Source organism: Tyto alba, unplaced genomic scaffold, assembly GCF_018691265.1.
Source record: "Tyto alba isolate M040663 unplaced genomic scaffold, T.alba_DEE_v4.0 Super-Scaffold_1, whole genome shotgun sequence".
Classification (NCBI taxonomy): Eukaryota; Metazoa; Chordata; class Aves; order Strigiformes; family Tytonidae; genus Tyto; species Tyto alba.
The window spans coordinates 23,511,794-23,531,150 of record NW_024881261.1 but is presented as its reverse complement, the minus strand read 5'-3'; the positions used below and the strand labels follow the sequence as shown (position 1 = coordinate 23,531,150).

At 42.0% G+C, this 19,357-nt stretch overlaps 2 protein-coding genes across 7 annotated transcripts in view; one reads left to right on the top strand and one right to left on the bottom strand.

The window, feature by feature from the left end:
• PPP3CB (protein phosphatase 3 catalytic subunit beta) overlaps window positions 1-5,260 on the top strand; it is a 52,089-nt gene extending 46,829 nt beyond the window's left edge. The window contains exon 16 of the transcript XR_006166516.1: window positions 4,890-5,260. The gene's annotated coding sequence lies outside the window, so the exon portion shown is untranslated. The remainder of the gene's footprint in view (window positions 1-4,889) is intronic.
• On the bottom strand, window positions 1,970-17,334 carry ANXA7 (annexin A7). Of its 6 annotated transcripts, none has more exons than XM_042803775.1 (13): window positions 17,249-17,334; window positions 13,848-13,905; window positions 10,682-10,898; window positions 10,280-10,387; window positions 9,155-9,198; window positions 8,667-8,769; window positions 8,282-8,376; window positions 7,459-7,572; window positions 6,074-6,244; window positions 4,378-4,548; window positions 4,203-4,278; window positions 2,878-2,990; window positions 1,970-2,399 (listed from the first exon to the last, which is right to left on the bottom strand). In XM_042803775.1, the coding sequence occupies exons 2-13, from the start codon at window positions 13,902-13,904 to the stop codon at window positions 2,277-2,279; spliced, it is 1,392 nt and encodes a 463-aa protein (XP_042659709.1). In that variant the 5' UTR covers window position 13,905; window positions 17,249-17,334; the 3' UTR covers window positions 1,970-2,276. The 6 variants fall into 6 exon arrangements, with proteins under 6 accessions (XP_042659709.1, XP_042659759.1, XP_042659822.1 ...); XM_042803825.1 differs by having other exon boundaries at window positions 9,155-9,195; XM_042803888.1 differs by having other exon boundaries at window positions 10,280-10,378.
• Between the last annotated feature and the right edge of the window lie 2,023 nt (window positions 17,335-19,357).

Here is a 19,357-nt window from a genome sequence, read left to right as displayed (position 1 = left end):
ATTAAACCATCCTCTGTGGTGCTCTTATCTTTAGGGCACCGGCAGCGAGGGGGAGTAATCAGAGGGGGGCTGGGGGTTCTGACTGTTCTGAGAAATGTAAATGAATTTTAGTGAAATGGAGAAGCCAAAGTACAGACCATGCCCGAGAAAGGTTTGGAGGGGCCTTATTTTAAAGCAGGGACTTCTGCTGTCGAGAAAATTGCTGCCACCTAGTGAGCCAGACAGGGAAGACCAGCCTCGTTCGCAGAGCCTACCTACCTTTAGTTTAATGACAAACACACTTTGCCACCCAAAAGTACAGTGTTAAACAACAGCTTTCATTTCAAAGCTTGTTAAATTCCAGTTGTGAAATGGAAAAGTTGCTATAGTCATATCTATTGAATTGTGAAGATTGGCATCTCAAGCAGAAAGACAAATGGTTGGGCTTGGCGCTGTTTTTCTCTTAGGAAGAGGTAGGTCTCTTCTGGTTTGAGTCTGAACACCCATAACAGCTTTCTTTTTATTAACGTTTCCTCTTGAACCACCATTATGTTACATAGAAAAAGAAGGCTTTTTCAGAGGCAAGACAGACAGTATCTGTTTCTTCCTTCCTTGCCTATTTTTGGTACAATTTCATTATCAATCTTACAGTTCTTTGTTACTAGCATGTAATGAAAATAACTTTTTGCCACAAAACAAGTGAGTGTCATTAGGACATAGAACCCTGTTCATCTAGTCATTTTCTTGTAGTAGTAGTATGTATGAGCCAAACTTAATCAATATTCTGCTTTGAATGACAGGTGAAGTGGTAGGGATTTCTAGTCACATAAAAGGATCTAGATACACTACTACGCATTATTAAATGCTAAGCTTCTTCACCTGTAAGGAAGTTTACTCAAGAACAAAGAAATAAGAACCAAAGCTTATGAGAATCTTGGTCAAGCTTGGAAAGCCATTGACAGATATATATATATACACATATATGTATCTCTATATATCAGTGGATACTGGCACCAAGGATGACCAAAGTAACGCAGAGTGGAATGTCTGCTACTCTCCCCAAAACAACTTCCATCTATTGTTCATATTTTAAATAATTAATTTTAATGTGACCCAGGAATTTTAAACCAAACTGTATTTTTAAAGTTTGATATCAGAAAAAGTTCATAGTCTAAAGTCATATTTAGGTTTCAGAACATTGATGCAAGTGAAATACTTTGGTATGGTAAATTTGGTATCTAGTACCGTTTTGCAAAAACCTTTATGTACGTGCTGTGTAAGAGTGAAAGGTTTGTCATATTACAATGAACTCTACCAGCCCTAGCTCTTTTTGTTTGAGTGATAATAGAAATAGGGTTTATGCTGTTTGTGTGAGGGTGTCCTCTAATACAATCGTTATTTGTTAAAGCATTGCTTAGAACTGTTAGGAAACGCATTGCTAGCTGCTGGACTTGCAGCCTCTGTTACATTTATGGCTGGAGACAGATTCTCAGTGGCTTTCTAAAAAAACAAATGTGCTAATCAAGCTGTTCTTTTTAAAGTCTTTAAAAACATCCACATAGTCATTTATATTGTCCAAGTCACAATCACTTTGAGTTTGTATTTACACATGTTCTGTAGTGTTAGCATTTAGATACTGGCTTTTTTCGTTGCTCAGTCATTTGCTGTATAACTCACTCTTTTACAAGGAGATATTTCAAAATTAGATCTGAGATGATTTCTCCTTTGCCTTGCTGCCTTAAGCATAATGGTAACTAACCACTAATGGTAAATAATTTAAGAAATTAAAGGGGGTGTAATCAGATTCTGCTAAGGTCCTTAAACTGTCAGTGTAATGTGACTTAAACTGAGCACTTGCATGTTTTTCAACATTACAATATAAAGACATTAAAGAGGGAGGGTGTAAAATGCTTTACATCACAGCCTCAGGCTTTTTTTGTCATCCACAGTTAGCTCAGCGATTTTGTATTTCAGGAAAGCTGCTGCGTGCTGGAGATTCACAGAGACAAACTTTAATCATGCTGGAGTCTGGCAGAGGGGAGGTGGGTTTGTGTGGGTCAAAAGGATTAAGGCTTAGGGCTAATAGACAAGATACATCTTTTATTATACAATAAAGAATATTATGTGCTGTAAATTAAGGCAGTTAAGTGCAACAAGCTTAATGAATCATCAAGATGGCATATTTGATTATACAAAGTTTAAAATTATTCTTTTACATACAAGGATAGTCAGTGTCTGCATAAAGCATGTTACATGTCCTTCGGTTTGTTTTAAAAAAGACAAAACAGAATCCTCTTCTATTGACCAACAATTGCCAGCAGCAAACGCCGGTAATCACCACTTGTATCACTTGCTATCATTGTAGCCAAAGTCTTCTGATACATTTGTGTGAACATCTGTTTAATTTGCACAAGGTCAATCTATGCAAAGGAAAAAAAAAAAAAAAAAAAAGGCACAAAACTTAGAAGCATACACTGTGTTTAACTCCTAGACAGTCACCCTGCATCTCCTCCCTCATGGACTAGAGAACACATGCCAAGGGTGACATGTGTGACTGACGACCTCTGCACGTGTGACAAGCCAGCTGGTCCCTCTAAGGAGAGTCTAGCGGTCATCCCTTGCTCTGTTAGGACTGTGCTGTCCTCGTGCTCATCTGCTACGGGGACAGGCAACCACAGTTAAGGAAGACAAGCAGTATTGCTGTCTAGGCAGAGATAATTAAATTCCTATATAAAAGCTGGCTTTAAAACAAATGAACGTGCTACTCTAAATCTTAACCCCATAGAAGCTTCATTGCAATACATGATTTCTACAGCTACAAAAGGACTAAGTGAAAAGCTGGTTGGGGTAGATAGCTTTCTGCTACACCTGACATTGACAGAAGAGAAAGTTTCTTACCTCACTGCGAGTGACTATAATTCTGATGAGGGTAGAATCATCTGTGCCAGCTCCTTTCATAGAATAATAAAGTCTTTCTGCAAAAAAGGCTGGGCGATTTAAAGCACATTGCACTGCAATAAAGTATATTTTTAAGATTAGTTCCAGTGTTGTATGCTGTATAGCGATACCTGGCAGGATCAATTCAGGATTTTTGCTGTAGACAGCTAGAGGGAGGTATTTGTGAAGATACAGGTACTGTGAATTACAGGAACTGTTTTACAGAGCTAAGCTTATTTTCAGGCCAACCAAATGAGTTACTCCTTCACACAGAAACTTATGGCTGTTAGCATTTAACTTCTCTGGAAGCGTTCTTCAAAGCTGGCTGAAACTTTAATTCTCAAACAGATAATAGTTCTTCTCCTTAGATAACTGGTTCTGGGATAGAAGGTATTTTACTCATGTTCCATTGCTAGAATCTCACTAACAGAAGTACATCTGTAAAGAGTTCTCACTGTAGTAGCTATAGAATGGATCATGTTTCAGTTAGATTGTTCACTTACAGAGACGAGCCTTTATTCTTTTACATGATTCTCAGAGCTGAATTTTTCCCATAAAACCCTTTAGCAGAAAATAGCCTGGGAAGTTTTTGCTTATCCATTTTGGCTACAGAAATGCTGTCGTTTTGGTAAGCATTGGTAGGACTAGTGCCTGCAGATTTCCTATTATTAGTAAATCAGACTGATTCTCACTATCAGCAAATTGTGCTAAATTTGAACTGCTTTCTAACAAGTCAGAAGGAAAAAGTGAATTCAAAACAGGTCATCTATTTTGCTGAAGTCTTCCTTAGCAAATGCTGAGCTTTTTGTGGGTAGGTGGTGGTGGGGAAGAGGAGGTGGAAAGGGAACTGTGCCTAAAGTAGGTTCCTATTGGTGTTGAGATCATGTGCGGGGGTGGCTCAGCTGCCTCTGCTGAGGTGTCACACAACCCAAGTCACGGCTCTGTTACCCTGGTACTCCCATAATTTTGCAGAACTCTGAAAAATACAGCTACCAGCACTAACCAGTGACCCTTGTTTCTGTGGAGCTGCCTGCCTTCCCAGAGAAGTGACAGGTAGTTCCTAGGTAGCCTTGTCTTGTTTCAAACTGACTTCCTCATGCTGGATGGTTATTTTCTCCAATTAAGTGTAAAGTGAATAATCTGAATAATTTAAGGTAGTTTTTTGCTATCAGAGTCTCAGATTGTATGTTCATTGGCCATATGGCCATTGTTGAATCGGATTCTTAAATTACATTTAGAATGCTTAATTCCTAAGGGATAAGGGGAGGGAAGAACATGTCACTTACAAATAGTCTTCAAACCACGTTCCACATTTCCAGAAAATTCTCGGTCAATGCTGCTTAATAAATCACGATTAGCAATCTGCAAATAAATGAGATTAATATGCAGATAATGAAAAGCAGTAACAGCTGGAACCTTAACTTAAAATACACTGAAGTGAAATCAGTGAAGAATTCCTACCCTTGAGTACGCCTCAACTGTTGCTTTCAGTTGGGGAAAACTTCTGCTTGCCAGAACCATATTAAAGCAAGATTCATCAGTCCCAAGTTTTCCTTCACCTGCCTGGTACAGACGCTGAGCATCTTCTTGAGCTTTTTGATAATCCACAGTTTGATTCTCATCCCGATTACCCTAAAAGCAAAGACAAGAGATGTAAAATGAAATTACACAGAGAAGGCTATGCTTTAACTGCTTGCAACCCCAAGCATGTATGTTCAAAGCCTGAAGCAGAAAGAGTAATACCAGTCTGAAATACATCACATCACTTTAAAACTACTCTTTGGTTTAATATTTCTTACAGGCAACAAATACAGAAATGGCCCAGAACCCGATCTGTAGGGCAGGCTTTACACTGTAGATACACTGACTCAGCTAGTTTCACCCATACATACCATCTCATAGTTCTAATTAGGTACTGTGCTTAATTCTCTATTTTACTTAATAACGTAAGCTTTCTCTTGATTTGTTTCTAGGCTTCAAGTTGCAAAGAATCTTCCCAAATGAACTAATGAATTACCTTACTGAATATGCACACCTGAAATTTCTCAGGTCTTCTATTTTATTTAGAATTTGCTAACTTCAAGTAAAAATGTCTCCAGAAAGCACTTACTATGGTTGTAATATGTCAGTAGGGCTTATATGACATTTTATGTGCTTTGGGTTTTTTTTTGGTTGCCCAGTGCATGAATGGATGTTGCTAAATATACTGGCTGAGTAGGCTGAATACATGCTCCTAAATACTGTTGTATCTGTAGTGGTTAATATAATATTTAAATGATGTGGTTGTCAGTTACTGTAAACTCTGGATTTATCAAAATAAACATTAGCAGCATGAGCTTCTCAAGGCTTGCTTTCTTGTGGATTTTGGCCTTTCAATCCCAATAATAGTGCATAGCTGAGCTCTCACAAAGGTAGAGGCAAATGAGATAGAGAAGAGTCATAGAAATTCTAACAGCAAATAGGCAGATTGATCAGAGATATGTGGAAAGTTGCATTACTACGTATTTCTTCCCAACATGAGTAATTGCAAGTTACTATTCTTCAACACAAAAAGAGCCTTCGTAAATGATACGGGATAAAGCAAACTCCAGTGTTTGCTTGAGTTCAATAGTAGCACCTCCCTAAGTCTGTGTTGTCAAGGGAAGGAAGGCAGTGGTGTAACTTGGGAGGTAAGTTTTGCCCTATGGTACCTCTTAGCTTGTTCGTAGGGATTCTCACAGGTACTCCACATACCATAAAGTTTATCCTCTCAGATTCACCCAAATTATTTTGTTAACGTATGCAAAAAATAAAAAGCGTCTCGCTTTAACAGCAGTGTGGAGCACTGCTTTATAGTACCACTAGATCACATACGCACAATAAAGTATTTACACATAAATTCTCTGAGGTGAATATAGGGTGCTAACTTGGGTTACACAATTCATCATAGATTTGTAGATAGGAAGTGTCTCTTCCTTGAGGAAGGACTGAAGTGTCATACCTTGTCATTAGGGAAAAAATTAATGGCCCAGGGCTAATTTCTTAAAAATCTATCTCTTGCTAAGCATACACAGGCAATTTATTTATGGAGCCATTATGACTACGTGCATCAGTCAGACTGTACACCGTTATCTTACCAAAAAAAAAAAAAAAAACAGAAAAAAAAATTAAAGCTCACTTGGCACATAGATACAAGTAATCGTTCAAAGTGTCCTGAAGTGTCTGCTCTGATGTCTTGTTCAATGTCCCTTCCAAATTCTGATTTATAGCAGTTCACTATTTCTCGTATTTCCTGGTTTGTCCTTGTGCAAAGGATCTCAATCAGCACTCTCTCCTGAGTGCCTGCTCCCTGTAGGCAGAGGAAAAGAGAGCACAACTACAAAGGACTACCTATTCAATTTTCAACTGTGAAATTAAGCAGTCATCTGTTATTTCAACACTTAATACAATCCACATTATAAGAACAGTATCCTTGCAGTATGAAAGCATGAAGTCTTCTGTACGCTTGGAATGAAGATTCCGCCAACATTCAATTCTGCACTAGTTAAATACCCCCAAACTATACATCCCTGACAGTGACATCAACCAAAATTAACTGGGAAATGGTTTAGGAAGGAAATTCTTTTGGCAGCCTTAATCTAGAAACATAGTGGAAGAAGGTGGAGCCTTCTGATAATCACTAAAGCCAAAGATACGCACATAAATTCTGTTTTGGTCACTGCACAAGTGTGTTCCCTCTTCCAAATGTGGCTGCTTCCTTCTCCCCAGAACAAAAATCAACTGTGAGGTCTGTGTACAATGAGATCTTACTGGCACAGTCATCTCTATTCAGGCAACAATTAGATAGGAGTGGATCTATGTGAGGCTTCTAGCTAATATTATAAATTTTTTTAGATGGTCAAGAGTGGCTACTCCTCCCCTAAAGCCCGATCTCCATTTAACCTCCACATTCTTTAGAAGGTCTGCATTCATGAACAGGTTAAGTTCCTTGTTTCCAGTATCCGCCACCTGCTAGCTGCTGAGCTCAAACAAGCAAGAAATTCTGGTAAACTGGATGTACCAAGTTAAAAGTTTAAGTCAACTCACTCACCTAATCTCTAATGCAGTCTTAATAATTGAACAGATACATGCATCATCTGTCCTTAAGAAAATACGTTATCATTGTTGTCCTTTTGGAAAAAACCTGGGATAATCCAAAAATACCTTTCAGTAACAATGGTTTGTTCCTGGTAAGGAGAGGTATGTACCTTCAATTTAAAGAGTGATTACAGTTTTAACAGGACCTGGCCCTTTCTAGCTTCTAGCAGAAATTATGACCAAGTGGGAAAGTTCTGTCCTGCAGCATTTCATCCTCTGCTGGATGGACAGCTGCTCTGAATTGGCTAATCCTGCAGAAATGGGCTGGAACGGGGGTGCTCAGCAGAAAAGTGTTTTAAGCCCCATGGTCCTGAAATGTGTTTGCCACTACAGGATTTTTCAACAATGCAGGGATCGGGTATTCTCTTTTCTTAGGTGAGCATTTTAAGATGTTTTTGAACTATTGTGTTCACAGGAAAACTGTACCTTCATTGCATGACGTAAACTCCAAGCATCGTAGTAGGTGCTAGGCATGAACAATGCTAGAATCAATTCTTCCACATTTCCACTTAACTCAGATTTCAGATCTTTAATTAAATCCTGTTCAATTATAAACACAAAAAGGGCTTTAGAGAGTGTTAGCCATGTAGATTATATACTGAAAAAAGATCAAACTAGAACTTACTTTTGTGACTGATTTATACCTTTGTGCTGTTTTTCCTTTAAAGCTTTGGTTTATTTCTTATAAAGAACTTCCCTCTGTCTGAAAGTTTGACAGCTCAACTCTTCTCCATTATCTCCTCACTAATTAAGACCTAGTCAGGTCCTGAAAAATGCCACAACTATAAAATTTCACTTTTAAGTTGCAAAAATGACAGAGGGAAGAAATTCAATTATCCTAGCCTTTTATTCACTAACAAATCTCCAACCGGTTTCTGTTTGTTTCTTACAAAAAAACAGATTTCAGTGCTGCTTTGTGTGCGTAAAAAACTCGGTAGTTTGACACGAATACAAGGACAGTTCAAGTGTGATAATTTTCTATCTATCAAGTACTACAAAAGCAGAGAAGCTTCGTGTTTGATCAGGGACGGAGCCAGCCCCCAACCTTCCCCCACGCCTGCTCCTGCCAGGTATCAGGACACCACCGTGTTAAATACCAGATGTCCCCCGATACACGAGGAATATAACCAAAAGAAGTGCATTTAAAAAATGCCCAAGCCAGTCCCAAGGACTAAAATGCTATCAGGCAGTTAAAGTTGCCACTGAAAGTTTGCTTTTGTTTACTGATTCAAAGAACTAGTGAACATACCTTGCCGTACATAGTCTTGAAAGCTGCCTTGATTTTTTGCCTTTGATCATTGGAGCGGTTAGCAACGACATTTATGATAGCCTGCTCATCAGTTCCTTGGAAACAAAAGGGCAATTTCATGTAAGAACCCATAATAATCTCTCCAAGACTATACATTTTGTAGTCTTGCATTTGGGCATAGTTACATAATAAATGACTACCATTTAAGTCTGCCACATTTTCTATGTAACTTTGTCTACTAAATTGCCTGAATCATTTTGAAAGTGTAACTTTTGAAAAGCTTGGGGAGAAAAAAAATGTATGGTTAAATGAAAATTGAAGAAAAGGACAAAATGACGGTAAGAAGTTAGCTCAACAAAAATCTAAGCTTCTATGGCTTACTTACCAAACCCCTTCATAGCTTTGCGTAGAATTTCTGCGTCCCTTCCAGCATCAAAGTTTGGAGCAGCTTGAATTGTGCCCTGGGTACACTGAACCACTGCTGCAGGCTGAAAAAAGTCGTCACATGTAACTAGCTATCCTGCACAATATGAATTCAAATTAAAATCACAACTTTGGAATCAGTACTTCAGAAGGAGGTGTCTGTTAGTTCCCCATTTTTTCTCTAACACAGCATCAGGGCAACATTTAGTTGTTTTGAACAGCTTTGGCCCACCAATGTCAAAGCGATGCTTTTACCCAGTTGTATAGATGATGATCTAATCAATGAGCAAGTACACACAGATACAGGGTTATGATTTTGTTCAGGTTGTACTCTGAGTGTAGCTGGGAGTTCTTGATGCAGAACACACTGTAAATTGTTGAAAACCAGTTGTAAAAACATTAAAACTACAGAAGCCACGTGAGGTTGATTACAGAGGATACAGCACGTACCGGACCAGGCATTGGTGATGATGCTTGTCCACCCGGATATCCTACTGAAAATAAAGAACAAGATAAAAGGAATTAATTAGCTGTCCTCTTATTATGTAAATGCGATCTAATCTGAAAGTAAAGCCATTTACAGACCTACCACTGCACAAAACCTGTTTCCTAAGTAATAATCAGTAACTGCACTTCTTGCCCTTGGGAATGATGGGAAGAAGCAATCACAGGCGCATGCTGGTACGTACACTAGCAAGGCAATTCTAAAAATACTAAATTTACTGGTGCTGTGGGAACTGGAAGGATCTCTCCTTATTAAATATTGCTATCTTTGACAAAAGCCAAGATAGCTAATGCAAATGAAGAATGTGTGTCCTGTGCTCTCTTTTAGAGTCATATTATACACATGAAAGTATCTAGCAAATAAAAGATAAATATTAAGAATTCACTGGTGCAGAAAGAATTGAAGGAATCTCATATTGTGATCAAATGCACCATGAATACAAAAGCTAAACTACGTTTTTTTGTACTGGAATTTTATTTTTATCCATAATACATATGTACAATTGTTACAATTTTAACAGCAGCTTGCTTAGTAGAGTTAACAAAACAATCAGTAAAAAAAAAGGTTTTGCTGCTTTGAATTTCTTGCCAACACAGCTAATGCGTTCCAGAACAAAAATCATCTTGATGGTAACTGACCACTCAGAGCATTAAAAACACTGCACCATTTTTAAGCAATTGTGTGCATTCCACTTCCCCCACTAGGCCAGGGATCACCATGAACAGACAGATCTGAAAAATGCAGCCATTTCTTTGAAATTAACAGAACAGCTAGATACTCATTGAATGTGGACTCTGGATTTCACAGTTGTCATCAGATACTTGCAGTCTGAAGAAGGATAAACACCTAAACCACTACATCATGGCAGCCATCCCTTTTGGATGTAGCACCTCTAGAGATGGTTCTCACCAGCCCTTCAGTGGTCTTGTCAAAGAAAGGTGGCAGGAGGCGTACAGTACACAAACCTCAACAGCTAAAAGTAACAGAGGTAAAGGCCTCATTTGTTACTACCTATCCTGGGATGTGTTGGTTTAACCTTGGATGCTTCAAGTTTCTTATGTATGACATACCTGGAATTTGTGCTGGTCCACCTCCAGCATAGCTTTGGGCAGGGGGCTGTGGATAGCCACCAAAGCCAGGGCCAGCGGGAGGCACACCAAAGCCAGGGCCTGTAGGAGCTAGGAGAAGATGACTTTAGCACGCCTAACATTTTGTATTTGACTTCTGACACACCGTGAGCCAGGTTATTGAGCAGAGCTCTGCGAGAGACTAATCTCGCTGTGTCTGTGCAGCGGCCCAGAACCATCAGGGCCCTGCCATCAGCATGCAGGTATTAACTGCTCGATAGCAACCTGGCTGGCTGCCTGAACTGATCACTGAACAAAGCTACTTTTCTTTACTACTTCTACCAAGCACAGGGAATGGTTCCACCAGAAATCGCTCCCAAGGGGTACTCTAACAAAGGATCTTACCTCCAGGATAAGGTGGCATTCCTCCAGCCTGGGGAGCTCCAGAGTAGCCCCCGGGGGCAGGGTAGCCCCCCGGGGCAGGATACCCTGCTGCCCCTGGGTACCCGGCAGTGGGTGGTGCTGCAGGATAGGTCCCTCCTCCTGCCGGAGGGTATCCTCCGGGAACAGCGGGATAGGAGTACTGACCGGCTGGCGGATAGACAGACTCCTGTCCTGTCGGCTGAAACACAGAAACGGGATGTCTGTACGCCCGCTAACAGGACATCAGAGTGAAAACTCTCAAGCTACCACAATGTCCACATGCATAATAATGTGAATTATATAATTAGGTTCAGCAGTTGAAGCAGCAGCAGCAGAATTCCTGAAGCCTGGATGGGGGCCTCCTGGTTGGGTTTTCTGATGCGTCTCCCGTGTTGACACGGCATCAGAGTCCTGCAGGGAGGAAGGCACCTCCGGACAGCCTCTCATCCCATCCGCCTTCAGAGCAGGGCCAGCCTCGGGGTTAGATGGGGTCACGCAGGGCCCTGTCAAGCTTTCAGTACATCCAAGGAACAGCAAATCCACAGCCTCTCTGGGCCCTTGTTCCAGTGTCTGATTACTCTCACGGTGAAAAATGTTTTCCTCAAATCAAATCAAATTACCATTACAGCCTGTGGTTGTTGTTGGCTGCCCTTTCACTGTGTACCTCAGACAAGCGTCTGGCTCCAATATCTCTACCGCTCCTTCTTACATAGCAGAAGACTGAACAGATCTCCACTAGCCTTCTCCAGGAGAGCAGCCCTCCCTGGACACTCCTGTTTCTCTCTGTCTCTGTTGTAGTGGGAGGCCACAACTAGACCCAATATTCCAGACGTGGCCTTGCGAGCACTGAGCACAGAGGAATAATCATTTCCCTTGACCTGCTGGCTTCACTTTTGCTACAGCCTGGTATGTCATTAGCCTTCCCCCCCGGGGCAATGCACTGCTGAGCCACGTTTGACTTGTCAGTCAGCAGGACCCCTGGTTCTTTACTGGAAAGCTGCTACTTCTGTCCCTCATAAGTAGGAGGTGAGCTCACCTAGGCTTGCTGTCTGTGAATCATTAGGAGCTCACCTCCTGTTTTTATGGGACTTTTAAGAGTTTAGTATCTTTGAAACCTCTACCTCTCTTGCATAACCAGTGAGAACTTACAAGAGGTGTTGGGGTTTCTTCCATTTCCTTTGGTATGCAGGTTATAAAGCATGGACATTCAGTGACTAAATTTGGACCACTGAGTCAGACTGAACACCTATCACAGGTTTTAAATAAAAAGAACAAGTCAAACATCTATTTGCCTTTGTTTTGCTACATGTATGACTTACCAGTCATACCACAAAGGTTGCTATTAGCATTAACGTACATTAGAACTATTTATGTGAATGACCAGGATCTCTAAGGGAAAACCCTGTAAGTTAAAAGTCATACACTTGATCTTAAAAACCAAGTATTTAAAATCAGCTTCATAACGAAGCATAATGTATGGACTTATTACTCACTTGCTGGGAATCCTCTTTACTGACTAGCTAGTGGGTCACACACTGCATACAGTGCACACTCATTCTTGAGCCCAGAAAACAGAAACAAACTTCAAAGGAGTAAAGTCTAGCTCAAACATTCTCCTCAGGTTTGGTTGCCTCAAGATTTCTATCCCCAGATTACTGTGCCCAGGCTATATAATATTCTCTTCCCCAGTGGCAGTCTAACGTTTCTCTGCCAGACTCAACAAAAACTTTTCAATGGAATTTAGATTCACAAATCCAAAATTAGGATCCTCAAAAGCCCTGCTCAGATAACTATCACTATTGTAGAAGAAAATAATTTCACATTGTTTTTTTGCACTGGTTATCACTTTGGGCATCATCAATGAGTCTAGGAAGTCTAGAGTCATGGATATGGAATCTAAAGGGTCTTTTAAATTAATCCACTGAAGTTGCCTATATTTTAGATGCTATCCAAGAAAAAAAAATATTTTCAGATGTAGTTAAGTTACAGCTATAATCATGAGGGCTCGGCAGAACCTTGAGGGGGAAAAAGAAACCCTAGAGTTAAGAAAGTCTGGTTTCTAACATGTTTGTCTTTAGTTTGACTGACTTCAGTGTTTCAGAGGGAGTAAGAGTAAATTGTAAAGCAAAATAATTGGAGATTTTATTGCATGCATTTGTACGCATGTATTTATATATATTGCACGTATTTCTAGCTTTTCAGTATCTTAATGGGATCCAGGACAAGCTCCATGCTTAAGTCTAGTTCTGTACTACATGAAACACAGACCATATAAAATTCCCACAATTACAGTATGATCAGTGCCATGCTAAAAAGCACATAGTTGCATCTAACTTTGAAAAATGATACAGACATATCAAAAGACAGCAGTACCAGCCACACCTGATACCTTACAGCCTTCCATTAAGTTTCATTGGAATTCTTAGTCCATTCAGTCATGGGCTGAAGGTGGAACAAAGTCCTCTGGCTGAAGGATAGGGGGTTAAAGTCAAGATACAGTGTCCTTTATCCTCAGAAAAATATTTACTTGGTGTTGTATGAAAGCTGGGCTACTTGAGTAAAAGCATTCCAAGCTCTTCCTGAGAGTAACAGCCACTTAATTTTGTTCGGGATCTTTGTACATCCTGGGATATGGGTATGCAGAATATTTGGTAGAGACTGGTTCTGAGATTACCTCTGACCCTCTATGTAAAGACCCTCATATTTTTGTAGAAACTACTGATACTTTAAAAAAATTATTTGCTGAGATAGTTAGCTATATTAAAAAAAAAAAAAAACACACACAAAAAAAAACCCACAACAAAACAAAACAAAACAAACAAAAAAAAAAAAACAAAAAAACAAACACACACTCACAAGACAAAGATAAACTAAAACAAGACCAAACAATCAAACACCTTTCTGGAACAATAGGCAACATGAAAAAAAAACAAAAAAACAAAAAAACAACTTCCTTCTTGGAATTCTTACAAGACAACAATTGTAAAGTCATCCTCAAAGATATATATGAAACAAAGACCATAATCTCTAGAGAATACTGTATATGAACTGACAGCTACTATTTACACACAAAGAGAACACAGGAAGAAGGGGTATTCACAGAACACAAACAGATTAGCAATGCAACACATTCAAGAACCATACTTACAGGATAACCAGGGAAAGCAGGGTAGCCACCAGAAGGGGGATAACCCGGGTATGACATTCTGGGAAAAAAATGGTATTTTCACTGTCAAGGCACTATTTATGAGTTTGTAGTAGTTATTTTCTTGCTAATTACCTGTTAAACCACTTAAACAATATGTTTAGTAGATTTAGAATTGCTCAGGAGTACTTGCCAGCTATTAAACCCACAAAACCTTTCCCTTTTTTCATACACATGGCCATAGCAAGCAGAATTCGGAAGGCAGGCATCTTCAACTATGTAAGTAACTACTGCTCTTATTTAGGGTCAGACAGACATCGAAGCATGGTAAGAGGCTTGAACCTCCAAAAAGAACTCTGCAATACAGGATACACTCCGAGGTGCCAGCCGGAGGGGGCTGAGCCCTTTGCCAGAACAGCAACAGAAGGGTCGGGCTGGAGCAGCACCCCAGTCCTGAACTGCACCAAGCGCCCGTCCCCCATCGCCCTGCACACCTCCGCTCACAGGGGTGGCTCCTGTGAGAAGAGCCGTACCCTATCAGTCCCGTGCAAAAGGATAACCTGATAGAAACACGTGCAATCCCCCAGCATTACTTGATTTCTGTAGATGATTTCTGTTTCCTGCCAGTAACTCTTTATTTTAGTCCCATTTTTAACAGAGGGGCTTTGGGAATTAGGAACAGAGCGGGACAAGATCATCCCCCGTGTTGCCTAGCAGTTGGGCAGGGAGTTTTGAGGCCGTTAGCCAGGTTATGAAACATTTAAAGGCAGGAAAAAAAAATCATGTTCGTGCAAACCAGATGGATTCCCTGATCAGGGCGTGGGAGTTACTCACAGCATGCTTCTAAGACAGTATGCACCTTAGGGGCACAAATCAAAGGACATGGGGAATGTAAAAATGAATGCAATACAGCAGATGATTATCCACATTTCTAGGTATTCACTGGCCAAACTAAATGGATTTGAAAGCAGAACACTTACTGTGTTGGACCATTAAGGCAATAGGTGGTCAGAGAATTAAACAACCAAGACTTGATGTAGAAAACACTAAAACTTTTCAAAAGTTAGTTCAAATAAGAGCCAAAACCAACTTGCAGAGAAGCACAGCTATCCAGTCTCACACTGATAAACTTGGATCATCACTTGCAAATAAATAAAGGTGAAAGAACAACATGAGCTGTATTTGTAAATCTATGCTTTAACCACAGACACTGCTAATGGCTATTTCCCTAAGAAGAAATACCTTACACCAGTAGCTGTACAGTATTTATTATTGACAGCTGCTTGAATGGACTTCAAATCTGGCTTTCAGCAGCACATTTCTTTTATTATTTCTGACTTTAACGCTAATTGTAACTCCTTTCAGGAACAAGATGACCAGCAACACTTCCTTCCGATTTCAGTTTCACTCTTAAAGGAAAATACTGTTGTTAGTGAAACTGAGTATTAAAAAACAAAGAAAAACTTCTTCAGCTTTTCAGCTTCATGTAATTCAACAAAAATTATACCATTAAGAAGACAGGATTGTTAAGCCTGCAAAACTCACTGAGGTGCACTGCATCATTTCCACTGTACAACTTACTACGTTTTTCATGATGCAAAATCATCAGCTGGTGACAGAAACCCAGCTGTTTCCACAGCTGTAAAGAGTTTAATTTGTACAATAAATGGGACCCAGCAATCTTTTAACCCTATTAACATACACCAAATTTTAGACTTATTGGTAGGATACGTAATTTTGAATTAATTTATGTTTTCACCTCTGTCTCTGATTTACCAGCAAACACATTCTGGCAAAAGGCTTTTTAAGGCATGAGTTTCCAATATCTCATTTTCAAGTAAACAAGCCATCTGTCATATTTTTGATTAGCAAATTAATCACCCATGTAAACCTGTGACTTACAGTGCACCTGTAAATTGTTTAATGCTTTCCTTACTTTTGTTGTATTCGTTCCTTTTCTAGGATTTAATTTGTGATGTAAGTTCTTTTGGCCCAGGTACTAAAGCTTATGGTACTTCATTTAATCATCCCCCTCGTAACAAGACTTTTGATTCCTATTGGTCATTCTTCTGAATTACAAAAACAAAATAAAAAATGTTTTGTTTGAATTTGCTTGATCTAGCCAAATTTTTTTATTATTTGAAGAAAAAAAAAATCTTTAGAGTAATAAAAGGGTCAAGTAAGGATCAGTGCTTCAAATACTTCAGGCGTTTTATAACTAGATGGACATGATGCTAAATTAGGATTTCAGACTTGCCTCTGACACAAGAGTCACTTCAAAACTTACTATGACCAGAAGCAATATTTACTGAAATCTCTTTCAGTATGCAAATATGTTTTCCAGGAGATAATTTAAGTCACTTGCACAATATTAAGTACTCAGTAAACACTGGACTGCCGCCACCGTTGCACATGGCCTCACTTATCTCCAGCACAAGCATCCTCAGGCAGAACACCGGCTCTGATGTTACTACTTTTATAACCAAAATAGCAACAGATTCTCCCGGCAGATTTTAATCCGCACCCCGTTTTCCCCGGCCGGGGCCCAAGGCGCGGCCCAGGGGCTGTCGCTGCCCGCCCAGGGCTGAGTCAGCGGCGGCGCCGGCCGAGGGCGGCTGCGGGCCGCCGCACACCCGCCGGCTCCCTCTGCCAGCAAAAACCGAAATCGGGGAGGGGAGGCTCCTTTTTCTGGGGTGGCTGGTAGATGCAGCTCTGACGGCGTAACATCAGGGGCCGCGCTAAACCCGCCGTGCCGGGCCGCAGCTGGGCAGGTGACAGCAGAGAAGCCTCCCCGCTGCTGCCGCTGCCGCCGCCGCCCGGCCCCGCCAACCCCGGGGCGCGGGAGGCACCGCCCGGGCCCGCCCAGGCCCCGAGCCGCGACGCCCCCGCCGGCACCGCCCCCGCCCCCAGAGCCTTTACAGGACCGCGGTGGAGCCGCCGCCGTCCCCCGCCCCGCCCCTCCCTGTTTCGGGAAGGGCGGTCACGTACCCCGCTCCGCCAGCCGCGGGCGGGCGCAGCGAGCCCTCCGGCGCGGCGGCAGGTATTCATCTCCCTACTTCTCCCGAGGCGGCCGGGACCTCGCACCCCGCTCCGCACCGGGAGGGCAGGCTCCCGGCCGGGGCGGTGTGGCTCGGCGCTCCGGGGCGGGCGGGCCGGCGGCTCCCTCGGCCGGGCACCTGCCCAGCCCCGAGCTGGCGGACGGGGAGCCCTGCCCCGGGCTGCCGCTCGGGTCGCGCCGGGCGCCAGCACACCCCTGCCGCGGGGCACAGCGGGGCCGGCGGCCGCTCCCCCACCCGAGGCGGTGGGTGAGGAGAAGCCGGCGGGGCCGGGCCGGGGCCTGAGGCGAGGGGCGCGCCAGTCGCGGCCCGCCGACTCCTTCCCCCCCCACCCCCGAGCCGTCTCACCTGAGGGTAAACCTGCGGAGCCTCCGGCCTCCCTCCCACAGCTACACTGCAAAATGGAGGCTGTGGGGCCGGGCGGCACCCGCCCCGCCCCCGGCACCGAGCCCGCCCCGGCCCGGCCCACGGGCCCCGCTCCCCGCGGGCAGGGGCGCCGCGCCCGAGTCCCGGCCAGGGCGGGCCGGCAGCGGCTCCCGGTGGAGATCGCCCTGCTAACCCAGGAGCCCTTTTCTCTCTGTGCAGGTTGGCCCCATCTTGCTGAAGGAAAGCTGCAGTATGCCCGGTGCTCCTCCAGAACGTCTGAGAGGTGAGTTCAAAGACCCAAGTACCACAGAAACGCAGAGCGACTTGCCAGTGGATCTGTGTCAGGGGAAGCATTCAACCCGGCAGGTGCCGGGCGATGCCGTCCCACGGGAGACCTTAGCTGCCATCCCACGGCCGTCCTGAGCCACGTGCCTAGGAAAGGAAGGGAGAAATCCGCACAGCAGTTTCCTTACAGTACTGATGCAGTGCAGTTCAGCCCTAATGCATGTAGCTGTAAATCGAGTCTGTTAGCCAGTAACACATGAGCCTTTAGATCAAGATCATCATTCAGTAGCTGGCATGTAGTCAGCCAAGTTATCTAGGCTGCCAGAACGGTGTGTAACAGGCAAAGTATATAAAACACCTAAGTGGAGCTGGGGGAGTTGCTCCTTTCTATGTACTCAAGGTCAAGACTTAAGTCCCAAGAGGGCATAAAGGTAAGATTGTCCTGACTGCTACATACTTTTCTCTAGAAAGAAATTGTAATTATTTGTGTGTAATTGTGGGAAGTGTGCTTAGTGTTTTGTTTCTGTCTATTGTAATGTTTATTCATATTTATACTTGGAACGGATACTACATACAAATAGTCCTTGCTTTACCTGGTGGCTCCTTATTCATAATAGATTCTGACCAGCAAGATACAATTTATGAAGGATCCACCTATGACATTATGCAGCAGTTACCCGAGATGATTCAAAATAACTTCCTACTTTTTCATGATAAACATGTTAGCAGTTCAGACACCGTAAAAATGCAAACAATTTTTTTCCTGTAACCTGGTGCAGAACTTGAGCTCTAGATGAAACGGCAGCCACTCTTCTATTTGTCTGTAAAACAGCATTAAGCACAGGCAGCAGAAAACAGGTGGATAATAATTCACCATGCTTGCCCGCTTCAAATGAAAAGCACCTAAAGCCACATAAAGAATCTAATAAATGACATATCTTCAGCAAAATTGGGCTTGTTCTTCCTTGTTTGCCCAGAACACATCAGGAACAGCTTTAAGAATTTAATCCTCGCAACATTCTTCAGCTGACACTCCCAGTGCATGTCTACTTTATTTCACCTCTGTTAAGCCCATTTCTTTCAGAACAGGTATATATTTAAATCCCTGTTTCTATGGGAACCAAGTACATTTATAAAATACGCAATTCTTTATCTCTTCTGTTTACTGGACTGCTTGGATTTGAGGTATTCAGTCAGGAAAGGAACAATTTGTTTTCAGAAACAAGTGGGTAAAAAATAAGAGAAAACATTTTAACAAAACAGCTTATGTCTGAAGAATCTGTTAAATGTGTTGCATGTTTATACGTTAACAAAAATATCTGGAATGACTTTTTTAAAGCATGGAATGGAACTGCTGTGGTCATCTAATTTCATTCCCTATATTTAAGGAAATCCCTTGGCTTGTTACTGTCGCTAGACCCAGCACATTTAGGAAAGCTTCTAAAACCCTGTGCAGAGGTAAGGCAACTTCACTAAAGTTGAATTTTCTAATAGTGAGAAGTTGGGAGTCAAACTCTTGCTTCTCTGTTTTGCAATATCCCTGCATTTTCTGCCAAGACATAATACTGGACAGAATTCTAGTCTGGAGGGACTTGGCTCTCAACTACATAGTTGTTCTGAGTGCTGTCAATAGAGTTGAAACAAAACTTTTTTTTCAGAATAAGTTATTGTTGGTGACATAGGTCACTAAAGCATTGCTACTTCTCTGCTATGTATCCTGATAGGCACATTATTTCCTAGTTAAATAATATGAAGCATTGCTTTTGATGTTTTATTTCAGCCAGTACAGTTAAATGTAAAAAAAAA